This window comes from Amphiura filiformis, unplaced genomic scaffold, assembly GCF_039555335.1.
Source record: "Amphiura filiformis unplaced genomic scaffold, Afil_fr2py scaffold_227, whole genome shotgun sequence".
NCBI lineage: Eukaryota > Metazoa > Echinodermata > Ophiuroidea > Amphilepidida > Amphiuridae > Amphiura > Amphiura filiformis.
This window is the reverse complement of record NW_027305691.1, coordinates 12,342-28,716: the sequence shown is the minus strand read 5'-3', so window position 1 is coordinate 28,716 and position 16,375 is coordinate 12,342. Positions and strand designations below refer to the sequence as shown.

Genomic DNA, 16,375 nt, shown 5'->3' with positions numbered 1-16,375 from the left:
TCATTGGCATTATTATAAAATGGAGCACCCAAAGTGTTATTGCCCTTGGTCTTGTTTAAGGAGAAGAAACATTATTTGTTGTTATCATAGGCGTAGATCCGGGGGGGATGGGGGGATTTATCCCCCCCAATATTTTGCAAGGGGGGATGGTCCATACAATCATCCCCCCCAATGTTGACGCCTGATAATGGTTTTCTGATCAAATTAACCTCATATTTGCTCATTTTAGCCCCCAAAATACATTTATTCTACTTTTACACCATATTTAATCAGATTAGCTTCAAAATAGCAAAATTTCTCGTGCGCTTTTGTAACATAAACTTATTATGTCGCAAAAAGGTGCTGGATTGACTATACTTCGAGAATTTTTTTCAAACTCCATCCCCCCCAATGTCAAAATGAAATCTACGCCACTGGTTGTTATTTTCATTTTACCTTTATTTTAAAGATGTTTATTCTCTATCAAAAAGATATAAATTTGTAGGCAGGTTTTTCTAATGTCAAAATGAAATGAGCGCAAATTGAAGTGGAGTGAATTTCAAAATATCCAGTAAGTTGGACATATTGGGATTACAAAAACTGGAGTTGGAGTTGAGTGAGGTATGAAGGACTTAAAGTAATTGTTTGAACAGAAAAACAGAAAGAAATTAAAATAACATAAAAATCAACCTTATTTTTAAGTTAAAGTCAGTTTCAGATGTGGTGTCTTTACCGTGCACTGTGTGCTCTCATTCAAAATACATGGTACCTCGTGGACAAATAACGAAATTGGGTATCGCAACAAAAGGACTCATAAAAATTAAACGGTAGTCGCGATTCACTTCATATTTTCACAGAAGGTGGCCATTGAGTGTAGCATTTATAGAATTTTTCAATATTGGGGAAGTTCGACTTGGTTCTTACATAAATATTGATTCTTTGCTTTATTGCAGTTTTTGACTCACCCTGTACTTATGTTTATTATTGCTATCTACTAAAGACAGTTATCATATAATTTATTATTAATATTATGTCATTTAATATTGTTATCTACTAAAGACAGTTATCATATAATTTATTATTAATATTATGTCATTTAATATTGCTATCTACTAAAGACAGTTATCATATAATTTATTATTAATATTATGTCATTTAATATTGCTATCTACTAAAGACAGTTATTATATAATTTATTATTAATATTATGTCATTTAATAATGCTATCTACTGAAGACAGTAAGTATGTGATTTCATATTGATTACTACGGAAGACGACAATTTATATTACTGTATTGAAGACAGTACTATAGTTATCATTGGGTATGAAGTTTATTATTGCGATCTACTGAAAACAGTAATTATGACATTTAATAGTATACCTAACTGCTGATTACTGTACTCATTGTGTTCATTATAATTATGTAATTTATCGCTATGTACTGAAGATGGTAATTATGCAATTTATGACTTATGAACATACACGCAGGACATGGATATTCAACTTACATGTATGCTCTTTCATAATTAGTTTTCTGTGTACCCTTACGGTGTGAAATGTTTTTGATTGATCACCCCTTTTTTACAGTCTTGAATTTTGGATCCTTCTTACGGGCACATGATTTCAAAAGTGTGGGTGGTGGTGTGTGTGTGTGTTGTGGGTGGGTGGGTGGGGGGGGTTGGCTGCAGGTTCACTTAACGAGATTCTCATGACTTATTCCCTGACTATCTATACACAGAAATCATATATACCCACTGTCTCAAGTCATATGCTTCCTCTACCTGAGGTATATAGACCTATAGGAAAATTATCTCACTGAGAAAAAATTGCTCTTCTATCCTGTTGGCTTTAAATCTGTGCTTTAATCACTTTTGTTTTTAAAAGTTCTCGTGGAAAAATAATATTATTTTCTCCCTGCACTGAGGCCGGGCTTTACCTCCAATTGTGGGTCTCATAATGGGCTCCCAAAATAGGCTGAAAATTATCGCATAAATTGATTTTTATTTTTATTTTTCTTCTCCCCCTAAAACACTGAACTTTTGGATCCTCTTTGGGATCATTGTACCTTGTTTTACCCCCTCCCCATTATTCCCACACACACCCCATTAAATGGTATGAACACTAAAAATCAAACTCTTTAAAACCTACAGGAAAATTATCGGAGAAAAAATTCTTATTCGCACAATTCCCTTTCATCGGCGCATAGGTGAGCAAATCCTAAACTATCAGCTAAGTTATACAAGTTTACAGTGGGCAGTTCAGAAATTTACCGCATAGTATGATTAGTAAACTAATCATACTATGCGATTAAAATATGTTTTCTGTACTGTAAATTTCACTCTACAACACCCTCAATATCGGTTAACGTTTTTATCACTCGAATTTAGAGCAAGCCTTAAAGAGGGCACATTTCCACCCGTCCACACAAAAATGAGAGAGCACAGTCATAATATAGACCCTTGATGATCATAAGATGGAACTATACAAATGTAAAGCTGTTGTTTGTGTTGCTTATGCTCAATATCCCGGATAAGCTCTAAAGTTGGGAAAATATCTTTTGTTAATTCAGTATGTTTGGGTGGGATTATGGCTTGCAAGGCTGTAAGCAGTTCAATTCAGGTCAGCTTTTCTCCTAGAAGTACATGTATAGCCTATGTGTGTAGCCTGTAGACTGTACATGGTTCATATTAACATGATTAATGATAAATACTACCTAAACATGACCAGTTTACTAACTTTTTCATAAGCCTCACTTTTTAGCAGTCCACCTGCACCGAAACACACCCTTTTTAAAGCTTTTTTTTAAGGTTCTGCCATGTCTACGCTGCGCTGAATGACCCCTATATTCAGTTGCCTCCGCCCCTTCCGGGTTTTGTCCCAATTAGAAGGGCAGGGAAAATAGGATAAAAAAGATTGAGTTATAAATATCAAGCCGTTTTACCATTTCATCCAGTGTCTTATCATGGTTTTTCCGTTTCTATTAAGGGATCTGGAATGAACGTTTTGAGCGTTTCGACAGTATTTTTGTGGGACATGAGAGCACATCAGACATATCGAATTGCATTCTGAATACGAAGAATGCCTTTCTGATATCAAATAATTTTCATTTTTTGAAATTCATGATATAATACAATTTTTTGACAATATATTTTCACATTTTGATAAATAACAGTCCTCGAAGTAAATTTTATAAATCTAATGATATGTTCTTAAAGTGTACGTAGCTGGGAGGAAAAGCCGACGATCAATTGAACATTTTGACCTTTCATATTGAAGATATGGATTTTTTTCCCAAAAAGACCTAATTTTTTTTGTGTGTTTTGGCGAAAAATCCATATCTTCAATACGAAAGGTCAACATTCATCAGATTTATAAAGTTTACTTCGAGTACTGTTAAATATCAAAAATATCAATTTTTAATCATTTGCCATAAAATGTGTATTACATTGCGAATTTCAAAAAATCAAAATTATTTGATATCAGAAGGACATTCTTCGTATTCAAAATACAATTCGATATCATCCGATGTGCTCTAATGTCCCACAATAAATACTGTCCAAACGTTCATACCCCATCCCTTAAACGCATAAACGTATTTGGAACCCGGAGAAATTTGACTGCTCAAATTTACGTTGATCATGTTGATATGTATTTCCATGGACCCAAGGATGTGGGCGGGGGCGTTGATTGGGGGAGCCGGGCCTGATTGGGTGGCACAAGCCCTTTTGGCAATTTTCCTGTGGGATTTTCTAAATATTTTCAAATCGATTGGAGGCATGTGCTCTGTATTGTCTGCACTTAAGGGAAGGGTATGAACGTTTGGACAGTATTTATTTTGGGACATTGGAGCACATCAGACATATCGAATTGCATTCTGAATACGAAGAATTTTGTCAAATAATTTTGATTTTTTTAAATTCGCAATTTAATACACATTTTATGGCAAATCATTAAAAATTGATATTTCTGATATTTAACAGTACTCGAAGTAAACTTTATAAATCTGATGATTTATACTTAACGTGTAGGTAGGTGGGATGAAAAACCGACGATCAATTGAAAATTTTGAACTAACGTATTGAAGATATGGATTTTTTCCCCAAAACACCAAAAAAAATAGGTCTTTTGGGAAAAAATCCATATCTTCAATATGAAAGGTCAAAATTTTCAATTGACCGTCGGCTTTTCCTTCCAGCTACATACACTTTAAGAATATATCATTAGATTTATATAATTTACTTCGAGGACTGTTATATATCAAAAATTTGAAAAATATCAAATTTTTATAATTTGTCATAAAATTTGTATTATATTGTGATTTTCAAAAATGAAAATTATTTGATATAAGAAAGACATGCTTCGTATTCAGAATGCAATTCGATAGGTCTGAGGTGCTCTCATGTCCCACAAAAAATACTGTCGAAACGCAATAAACGCTCATTTTCTAGATCCAGTACTCTGGTATTTTTTATGGGACATGAGAGCACATCCGACATATCGAATTGAATTATGAATACGAGGAATGTCCTTCTGATATCATTTTTTTTTAATTCGCGATATAATACAAATTTTATGAATGATTAAAATTTGATATTTTTAAATTGTTGACATTTAACAGTCCTCGAAGTAAACTTTCTAAATCTAATGATATGACAGCATTCAAGTTTTGATTTACGTTTGGCGGACACGCGTGTCGTGTGAAAAAAATATTTAGGGGTGAAAACAGTCAAAATTCTTGATTACTTAAATGTTTCTAGGGTAAAATGTCACATATTTTCAGATTTTGGACACTTAAAATCCCTTATTTTTCACTGATTTTGAGAAAATTAATTTTTGGTCCAATTTGGCCGAAAATGGCCGTTTTGGGGTGACAAAAAATTGACTTGCTGAGTGTAGGCCTATGAACATGAAAACTACTGAGTAGTGCATAGCCTAATTGTTTATGCTAATAATGTGACAAGGGATTTGTGATATTCAAATCATTAAACGGGATAAATCTGTTTCTTATTTTTCGTAACAGGGTTAGAAAGTTGGGGTCAGGTTGACAATTTAATTGGGAAAAATGCAATTTTCGCCTAATTTTGAGCTTGAAAAGCCATAACTCCTCAATGGTATGAGATAATTGTGATGCTTTTTGTGTCTTTTTTGTTCAGTAGGCTATTTCAATAGCTAAATCATAGCCGATCAACAATTTAGCAGTTGCAAGGTCCAAAGATTTACATGATTCCAGGTTATTAAAGTTTCATGTAAGCCTAAAATGTTCTATTTAAAAAAAAACCTGATTGTTTCATTGTCCTTATGCTGGTTTCATACTACCCTGCCGCTTGCCGCTGAGCGGCGTGGCGCACGCGTATTGCAGACAAACGGACACAATCAAGGCTTGTCATTGGTTGAAACGCCCTGCATATAAAGGAAGAAAGAAAGAAAGAAAGAAAGAAAGAAAGAAAGAAAGAAAGAAAGAAAGAAAGAAAGAAAGAAAGAAAGAAAGAAAGAAAGAAAGAAAGAAAGAAAGAAAGGAAGGAATGAAGAAAGAAAGAAAGAAAGAAAGAAAGAAAGAAAGAAAGAAAGAAAGAAAGAAATGAAGAAAGGAAGGAAGGAAGAAAGGAAGGAAGGAAGGAAGGAAGAAAGAAAGAAAGAAAGAAAGAAAAAAGAAAGAAAGAAAGAAAGAAAGAAAGAAAGAAAGAAAGAAAGAAAGAAAGAAAGAAAGAAAAAGAAGGATGGAAGGATGGAAAGAAAGAAATTTGACAAAAAATTTGTCATAGCATATAAAGGAAGAAAGAAAGAAAGAAAGAAAGAAAGAAATGAAGAAAGGAAGGAAGGAAGAAAGGAAGGAAGGAAGGAAGGAATGAAGAAAGAAAGAAAGAAAGAAAGAAAGAAGGAAAGAAAGAAAGAAAGAAAGAAAGAAAGAAAGAAAGAAAGAAAGAAAGGAAGGAAGGAAGGAAGGAGAAAGAAAGAAAGAAAGAAAGAAAGAAGGATGGAAAGAAAGAAAGAAATTTGACAAAAAAATTATTGTAAAGTTGAATTTAACAGACTATGCTAAAACGGCCTAAAATTTCCTCAGACCTGAAGGAAATTCTCTCTGCGCCAGTGATGAAATGCACATAGTTTCACTGATTCCAGTTTGAAAGATTTTAAGTCATACTATATACAAGCAAAGTTATGCAATTATGTGTAATAAGCCGGAGCTTTAAGTTAAATTTACAATACCTACAAGGACAAATGAATGGTAAAATGCCAAACAGACCTCAAAACAAATAAAAATGCATTCAGTATTTCTTACTATTTCCTCTCTATATATAGTAATGTTGCTATATAGTGTAGAGCATGGATTTGGATCATTACTATAGTATTATAGTCATGATAGTAGGCCCAGGCCTAGTTTGAAATTTTCCCTTTTTGATAAACAGAAATATAGGCCCTATACTATCATTAATAATACTAAATCATGATGGAGATTTTGTTGAAGAGGTGTATAGGCAAAAAATAATGATAAAGAAATGTATCTAATTTTTAAGTTCTCACTGTTCATCATATATTTACAATGGAGTATAGGTATAACACTATTTATACCCGGTATTTATATCATCAGCTATGTCAGAAAATATTGAAAGAGCTTTTTTAACTGGAATTTACATTGTACATTTAGGCCTGTAAATTATCCAACACAAAGAAAATATTTTTGGAATTGTCAAGTTGTGTATAGGCTCTACATGCTGCATGAATTATAAAATATTACATGTAAAAAACCACCACAGATTTGTGCAGACTTATTACAAATTGCAAACTAGATAAATAAACCATCAGAAGTAAATCCGTGGATAATAATTCCCCATTCGTGGTTATCATGAATGAATAGAGAAGTTACAAACACTGATAAGTAAACATTCCTTGAGCAAATAATAACCTGAATAGATGCATTCTGATATCACATCCATAGCTGCTCTGTGCCTGCATGAATGAACTCATACACAAAATGTACCAGTATAGTATATTATAAACTGAAAATGGCAGCTTTTGAGCCTCAAGGCAGACTTCTCATTGGCTATTGTTGGTCAGTCAGTAAGTTTAATAGGAGTGGCTTAGCTTGGCTTTGTGAATCCACACACGCCCATTTTGGAAATGGCATATAATGTGACTGTTATGAATCAAAAGCTAGAGGGCTGCAGACAGGTTTTTTTAAAAAGTTAAGAACCACATATTACGCTTTCAAAAAATAAATTGAACAAAAATTCATTGCTTGTTGTTGACACAGTTTTGGAGATAATCGCAATTTTATGAAAGAAATCCCTATTTATAAATGCTGTATTATATGCAAACTTCAATTTGATGTTTCTCCTAAACCGAATGTATTTCACCCTTGAAAATCTGCGATCACGTGGGTGTTGTCATGGAGATTGATATAATTGAAACTGGCATTGACCCTTTTTCAACACTGGAATGTGCTCCATACAAGCCCTGCAATTTTCGAGTTCAGAACAAATATTTGAACAAAATTTTGCACAAAATGTTCATTTTATACGCATGAAGGTGAAAATGGGAATTTTAGACATTTTTAAAAAGTTCACATTTTTTTCAATATTTTTTTAAAAATTATTTCTTTAGCATTCTGAAAATTGAGATTATCTTGATTGATAATCCATTACTGATAATCGATTATTGATAATCGATAATCGATTATTGATTTTAGATAATCAATTATTGATTGACACCTCCATACAAATAGCCAGTAGGCCTACGTAAGGAAAATGCATGATTTGAAAATCACCCCAATCATTTTTAATGCTATTTGAATAGCGGGCCCAATCATGATTGATATTGATAATTGATTATTGATAATCGATTATTGATTATCGATTATTGATTATTGATTATTGATTGACACCTCCATACAAATAGACAGTACGTAAGGAAAAAGCCTGATTTGAAAACCACCCCCCCCTCTTGTTTCAAAATCCAAAATTTTGTTCAACTGGGCTTCAAGTTGATCTAATTGAGAAATTAAAGAATTATTGGCTGTGTCCACACTAATTTGGTTTTTGACCATTTCAATTTCGTCCAAAATCTTTTTTTTCTCAGCATTTCTTTCTTTCTTTTTTCTTGCACTATACTCCATACATACACCTGTGATTGTACATTTTAAAGCATCCCATAAAATATTAGGATTACAATCAGCATCCTTATGAATATTTTTAAATTCATCAATTTTCTCTTTCACCAAATTAACAAAATCAGCATCATGATGCAAACAATTACAATTAAGTTTCCAGAACCCAGGTCCTTTAGCAGGTTGGCCATCATTAAATTGCAAAGTTACAACTGAGTGATCTGACTGAACACCAGGAATAATTTTTGAATGGAGGCAGTTATTGACAAAATTATCAGATACCAGAAAAAAGTACAGACAAGTTAGTTAATTATGATCAAAATGTTATTCTTTATTTTTCAGATGCTGTGATTATTTGTCAATCTGCAGTATAATTCTACAATCACGAGTCGCGACCTGGATATAGTTAGGTGCCAACTCTGATTTTCTTATCCGATTCTTTACTGGAGATATCTTTAATGAATTGACTCTGTCCATCATACAATACAACAAGACACTGCTGAACACATTTGATATGAATGTAAGACTTTTAAAACCATTTACTTGTGGATTTTGTGGCATCTACCTCGATTCTTTGAATAGGTTTAAAGGCCACATTGACAGACATATGATCAAATATGTTAAAGCTACTAGAATCAAAAAGACTAGAGAGGTACTTTTTTGGTGTAAATATCGTCAGAAATATTTTGCACCTTCTGACAATCTAAAAGGACACACTAACACTAAAGATAACCCCTATCAGTGTGAGTATTGTCAGAAATGTTTTACACGAAGTAGTCATCTCAGAAGACACATCAGAACTCACACAAAAGATAAACCTTACCAGTGCGAGTATTGTCAGAAATGTTTTGCTTTAAGTTGGCATCTCAAATTGCATATCCGGACTCACACTAAAGAGAAACCTTACCAGTGCGAGTATTGTCAGAAATGTTTTGCTTTAAGTTGGCATCTCAAATTGCATATCCGGACTCACACTAAAGAGAAACCCTATCAGTGTGAATATTGTCAAAAATGCTTTACGCAATCTAGTACTCTTAAAAATCATATCAAAACTCACACAAAAGAGAACACCTATCAGTGTGAATATTGTCAAAAATGCTTTGTAGTATCTAGTGCTCTTAAACATCACATCAAAATTCACACTAAAGAAAAACCCTATCAGTGTGAATATTGTCAAAACTGTTTTGCACACCAAAGTAATCTTAAGAGACACATCAGAACTCACACAAAAGAGAAAGAATTTCAGTGTGAGTATTGTCAAAAACGTTTCACACGATCTGCTACTCTTAAATACCACATCAGCACTCACACCAAAGAGAAACGATATCAGTGTGAGTATTGTGAGAAAAGCTATGCACAAAGTAGCCATCTCAAAAGACACACCAGAACTCACACTAAAGAGAAACCCTATCAGTGCGAATATTGTCAAAAATGCTTTACACTATCTCATTCTCTTAAAGACCACATCACAACTCACACCAAAGAGAAACCCTATCAGTGTGAATATTGTCAAAAACGTTTTGCAGAGCCTGTGAAACTCCGACACATCAGAACTCACATCAAAGAGAAACCCTATCAGTGTGAGTATTGTCAAAAATGCTTTACACGAAATAGTGGTCTCACTAGACACATCGTAACTCACAAAAAGAGAAATCGAATCAGTGTGAATAATTGTAACAAGAATTTGTCTTTAAAAAGACAAAGTTCACGGATCAGGTGTATAGTTCTCTACTTTGGTCTAACTTTCAATATTATTATACTAACCCACAGATACTAACCTACTCTGCACTGATTTAACAATAAATAAGTGATTTGAGGCATAAATGATACTTGCATCTTGACTCTGGAAAATAATTTTCAAAAAACCTCATTATGCATAAAATTAGGTTTTTAAGCCACCTACAGGAAACAAACTTACATCAAAATGTCCACTGTATCAGCCCATCAGATGCTATTTCCCATTCGACACCCCATTCCTTTTTAAAAGAAGTTTTATTTGGAAGCAAATCGCCTAATGTGTTTCAGGAACACTGCATGTTTGTTGAATAGTTTTAGATGCTAGATGCCAATACATGTATCACTAAAGTAAACACATTGCACTACATGGTCTTGCTATAGTTTTTGTCAGCACTGATATCCCAGCTTTTTATATGCACACCAATTATTATTTTGTAACAGAAAATATAACATTGGATATGTTTATCCACCCATTGCTTGGTTATTACAAGAGTTAATAAACAACCAATTTAACTAACAGTGTTTAATCAGGGAAGTGGTTCAATTAAAGCCATATTATAACATTTGCTGAGGAAGACGCCTTCACTGAATTGTTAAAATTCCTTTTTTACACGATTAAATTGTACTTTATTAAACCAATATACCCTGCAAAAATCAAGACTCTAGGTGTTGTAGTTTTGTCAAAATCCGAGATTTTGAATAAAACGCCGGAACCGGCGCTTTATTATTACGATGGAATTATTAGTCGAACGCATACACGATGTTCATAACATACAGTACGTACACGGCGTGAGGAACGTGATATACACAACAAAGGGCCATACCACAACATGACCGAAGGAGTGGTACGTATTGGCGACATGTGTGCTGGTAGTAAATTTCAATTTTCTTTGCTTTGCCGTAGTTGTTCGGCTCAAAAATAAAAGGGGATATATCTGACAGTAAAAGCTTACATTTTATGGCAAATAAATGCTAATCTATTTTGTTTGAAAATGTTATAATATGGCTTTAACTATAGAGAATGGGCTTAATTTTGTGCGCTGTAGTTATATTCTGAAATAAAATCGCCTATTGCAGGTTTCTATGCCTTATCACTAAATAAATAAAATTATAGCTAATTATACTGACCATGGTGACCTGCTTAACCAATCAGTTATGTGTATTGTCAGCATGTCTGGCATGTGATTGCTATAAGCCAATTGTAAACATGTTTAATAAAAAAGGCTAAAAATTCCCTACACTAAGCAGTCTCTCTGAATGTGCTAAATTGTTCTCGTCATGGGGAGCAGGATTAGATAAAGGCATACAAACGAGGGTATGGGATATTAGGAATGATTTCCTAGCCTCTTAACCACAGGTTTGGTGGCTTACAGCTATTCAAGGCACATGGTATGTAGGGGACAAACTGTGCATATGAGATGTGGGTGCAAACGGTTTTAATGTTCCCTGGAATGAACAAAAAATGCTTTGCACTATCCGGCGCTCTTAATATGACATCAAAACTCGCACTAAAGAGAGTGTGAATATTGTCAAAAATACATTGCGCAATCTATCCCTATTCCAGAAAAATACAGCACTAATAAAAAAAAAAAAAAAAAATATTATCCTGTTTTGTCAAATGAAACATAGCTAAATCCTAATCATTTAGTTGTCCTAACTGGCAATAAAAGTAAAATTTTAATATTTGTACTAATTTCAGTTTATGCATTCTAGGTTTTAGTCATGTTTCATTTTTATAACCCATTATTTAATTAAAGTAACACAAAAAAGTGGGAATTAGAGCAAAATTGCGGCATCTACTCAAGATTTTGAATGCGTAGACTTGTTCCAAGTCTTTGATTTTTGTGACTCGATTGTCAGAATACATGACAAAAATGCATGTTTTTGGCTCTTTTTTCAAGAAATTGGCCAATTATTCAAATTTTACTTTTATTACCAGTTAGGACTATAAAGGATTAGGATTTAGCTATGTTTCATTAACAGGATAATATTTTTTCTATCCCAAAAAATTAGTGCTGTATTTGTCTGGAATAGGCATTTTGATTTTGAGTAGGCAGTGTTAGGTTACCCATCCCCCACCCCCACGGGGCTCATAATTATTGCACAGTCCCTGAGTTCTTCCAAATTTGATTAAATAGGTTTCATGTTCATTTCTATGTACAATTCAAATAAAGGTTTCACTATCTAGGACGTTTAACTTAGGTAACAGCAAATTAGGTCAAGGTCAATAGGTTGACTAGATAGTACAAACTGTTCTTCATTTGCATTAAAACAGGCATGAGTATTAGGAGGTTTAAACCTGAATTCAGGCTTTTATACCAAATTTCTGCACTTTCTTTTAATTTCAGCCCGTTTCGGTCTTTTTTTCGCCCAATCTCACCCACTTTTTCAGGCTTTCTTCTAAACACTCACTTCAGGTTTTTTCATGGATGATCATTCTCATGCCTGCGTGAATAAACCAATCCACTATCATGAGTTGATGTTTTTCTTAAACAATCTGCAAATTGGTATTTAGGCCTAAAAATGTTTGTCGTAAGATTTTTTTGCAAAAAAAGAAAAGAAAAAGAAAAAGAAAAAGGAAATAAAAAATAAAAAAAAAAAGAAAAGAAAAAAGATCCAAGGCTTTTATCAAACGCAATTTACAGCTTTTAAAGTTGCATTTTGGTACCTTTTTATCACAAAGAAGTCCTTGAATCCCGGGGGGAGGACACTCACATAATTGGTCTGTACGCATGCGTGACCAAAAAAACAAGGAAAAGGGGTGGTTTTTTTTAGGCAAGGCGAGTTACGCGAGTGACGCATTTAGGGTCTAAACACTGATTTTCAAGAATAAGGGTAGTTTTCTGAAACTAAACAACTTGTTTAGGGTACCTTTTCTAATTTTTGGTAAATTAAGAGTCCGAAAAGGGTACATTTTTTCATTTTTACTGGCCAAAAAACGCAAAAAACTCATTAGGGTGTAAATTTATATTAAATTTGCTGGTAGGGTAAAACTCGTTTAGGGGGTGTTTGAAAAAAAAATTGGTCACGCATGCGTATAATGTCATATTTTAGTGATCCCCCGGGCCTTGAATATACTAAATTTTTCTGGAATGAAATGGGGAGTAGAGCATGTCAAAAACAACGAGGGCGCTTTTGAGTGCTTTCTTCAAAGCGTACTGAAGCTAAACGCACTCAATTTGGAGAATTTACGTGTTGCCAGTGAAATTTGCCAAGTAAATTGATTGATAGGCCCAGAGAAGATCATAAGAATTCTCATGATCTTCTCTGGTAGCTTCTGGTAGGCCCACAGTAGACCCAAGCAAGGCTAGACCGTGTTTTGTTTGTTTTATTGTTGTTATTGGTTTTTGTTTATGTTTGTTTGTTTCTTTGTTTGTTTTTTGTTTTTACATCTCCTTTGTTTTGTTTCCGAAGCATAATTGGGGGAAAGATGCATTTAACATTTCGAAATTTAACACATCTTTTTATTTAGGCCTATGCAGTGTTTTGTAGCTTTTTGTGGTGGTGTTTTTGTTGGGGTTTTTTAATTAATTTTTTTTTTTTTTTTTATTTGATTCTTTTTTGTGTGTGTTTTGATGATTTTTTTTTTGTTTGGTTTTTTTTTTTTTCTTGTTTGGTAGTTTCTTTTTGTATGCTTGTTTGGTTGCGTGTTTTCGTTTTGCAAATGTTAAATGTTTAAAAAGAAATTTATTTTTTTGCCTTGAATACAACATTGTGTTTTGAAGTTGTACGTCAAAAGGAACGAGAACATTTCAATCCAAATACAAACAAATCACGAGTTGCATACTATTATTTCAATCGAACTTTTGAATTAGCATGATTAATAGGCCATGATGCTGATGATGTGTGTCATAGCAATCATTAATATTTTAGGCCTTGTATCATATGTAGGCCTAGAAATTATATTTAAACAATTAGGCCTACAGACCGCATATTACTCCCGGATATTACTTCAAACAGTATGATTAAAATATTGTTGTATATTCATTCAGGAAAAAGTTGATAATACGATTTAGGCCTATATTCTTACTGCAAGTTTTTCACACTTTGGCCATTGATATAAGTAGGCCTATAATAATATACATTTCAAATTCGCCCCAGCCCAACAAAAAAGAATTGAATGAAATTCATAATTGTTCCTACTCATATAGGTCGATTATCATGTCAATATATTAGATAGGCCTATTTCAAATAAAGTGCATATTCGTCGTGTACGTCTAATTCGTCCACCATGTTCCATCCAGCGTTGACTGTGTTTGTCTATAAAAAAATCATAATTGTTTCGCGTTCATTCGGTTTTATTTAATAATTTTGTTAAAGTATACCCTCTAAATTTCAAGGATACATAATTAACGAACTTTGTGACTTTTATACAATCCTGATGATCTATTCCAAGATATTAGATTTGAAATTAAATCTTTAAAAATTCAAATTCAAATCTATGCGATTAATTTTAAATCTAAAATTGATTGGTCCCTAATTACAATCCTTAAGGATTTATTTTAAATCCTTGTAAACGGTGTAGGCAATTATAAGCACGTAGGCCCTAACATGCATGTGTTACTCATTGCTCTCTTAGGCCTACTCATATTATGATCTCCTTTACCAAGTTCGTTACATTTTTTTAAACTTAAGCCTATACATACGCCTACGAATTATGTTTAGGCCTATTTAACAAAATAAAGTTATCACAAATAAAGTTGAAACAATCCTACAAATGAAACTCTTTAAAGTTATCACAGTTTGTTCAAATTATGTCTACACCAAGTATTGCACTTAATTTAACATGCTAAAATCTGTATTATACCATGTTAGGGTATAATACCCTAAATCTTAATATTTTAGTATCATGTTTAATTCATTCTTATTAGGCCCTATACTTAAATGCATTTAGGCCTATATAAAACAAAAATGAATCATGAAGACCAAATAGTTTTCAGTGAGCATCGCCAGCACGCCAGGTAGGGCTAGGACGAATTTGAACGAAATTTGAATAAAAAATGGATGTAATTTGGAAAATAGGCCTCTTTATAGGTTTCTTAGATTTTCTTTAATAGACCAAATTAATTTGAAGGAAAAAATATAAGTACGTAGGCCTAGTAGGTCCTATAACAAAATATTTAAGTATAACAAAGAAACACACAAAACACATCAAAAAGGAAATTAACAACCAGGAATTATTTAGCGCTTTAGTGAAAAGTGATGGGTTGAAATTGAAAGAGCGGTCGTGAAAAACGGTAAATACCGTAAAATGGGGTAACTTCGGTTAGCGGGGTAACTTTGGTCGGTCAAATATATTTTTTGAAATTGTCATATTTTCGTACAGTAATATTGTTTTTAGTCATATTAGGTGTCAATTTGTTAAGAAATATATTTGGAAGAAATAATAGTCGTTCATGTCCAATTTCCGAAATTTGTCAAAAATTCGTGAGACCATAGCATTTTATACATTTTTTTCAGAAAAAATAAAAATCAACATTTGTGAGCAAGGATGTGTGCTTTATTAATTTTGCAAGGGGTCAAATGTCACAAAAAAACAACAACTTGCCCATATACAGCGAAAATCAATTGTTTTGATTTTTTTTTCTTCATGGAATGCAATACTCTGACCAAATGCGGGGTAACTTTGGTCAGGCTATTTTTAACCCCTAGGGCACCCTTACAAAATTATTTAAAAATCTTTTTCAACTTTTAGGTGTAGAAGGGAACCCTAATGTCACAAAAAAAGAGATAATTAGAAATATAATTGGTTTTGTTTGGAAGCAGTGGTTTTTAAAAAAAACTCTGAAAAGTGCCCAAAGTTACTGCATGCCAATTAAGGCCAGAGTAATGGAAGACACATTCGTCCACGACCGAATTTGAGATTTTTTGATATTTATCAACACTAAGATGTATTCTTTCACTTGAAACTGATAAAATACAACTTGCTAATATTAATTCCTATTTTTGCTTGATTTATTTCACTCTTTTCAACTCTAAAAAGTCACATGGCTCAAGACAGCTTAGTAAATTGGCGCGAAATAATGAGTCAGAAATGCGCGAATGCGAAATATTGTGATTACGCGCGCGATTCGCGTCGCGTGACGCGGCGCAACTCTGCGCGTATGTCCAACGCAGTCCAGGCGCATTCGGTATGTTGTTAACGCCAGCAAAACAAAAATTTGCAGTCAAAATGCCACTTAGATTTTGTAATTATTTTGAATTTTGGCGCACTGAAAGCAGAGATTATAGATTCATTGGTGCAAAAAGATGCATATTTAGACCATGCACCAGATACAGCTTTTACAAGTGTGAAAGTCTTACCGTTTTAAAATTTAAGGACGTTTTGTGCATAATTTTGACATTTTTTTCCTAAAACGTCGATTTCTCAGAGTTCACTTTTGACAATATTGCGCGATTTTTGTGACAAGATAACTCGAAAAATATGCAAGCAAAGGGTAAACTTTTGCACTATCCTTTAGAGTACATCAAAGTCTAGGGAAGGTTTTTTCATTTTTTTAAAATATTTGTTTTAAAAAAAAATATACACCATTATGTGCAATTTTTAGCTTAAT

At 33.2% G+C, this 16,375-nt stretch overlaps 1 protein-coding gene across 1 annotated transcript; it reads left to right on the top strand.

The window, feature by feature from the left end:
- The first annotated feature begins 8,586 nt into the window (after window positions 1–8,586).
- On the top strand, window positions 8,587–9,911 carry LOC140145340 (uncharacterized). The gene has a single exon (XM_072167092.1). The coding sequence runs from the start codon at window positions 8,599–8,601 to the stop codon at window positions 9,859–9,861; it is 1,263 nt and encodes a 420-aa protein (XP_072023193.1). The 5' UTR covers window positions 8,587–8,598; the 3' UTR covers window positions 9,862–9,911.
- Window positions 9,912–16,375: the final 6,464 nt, after the last annotated feature.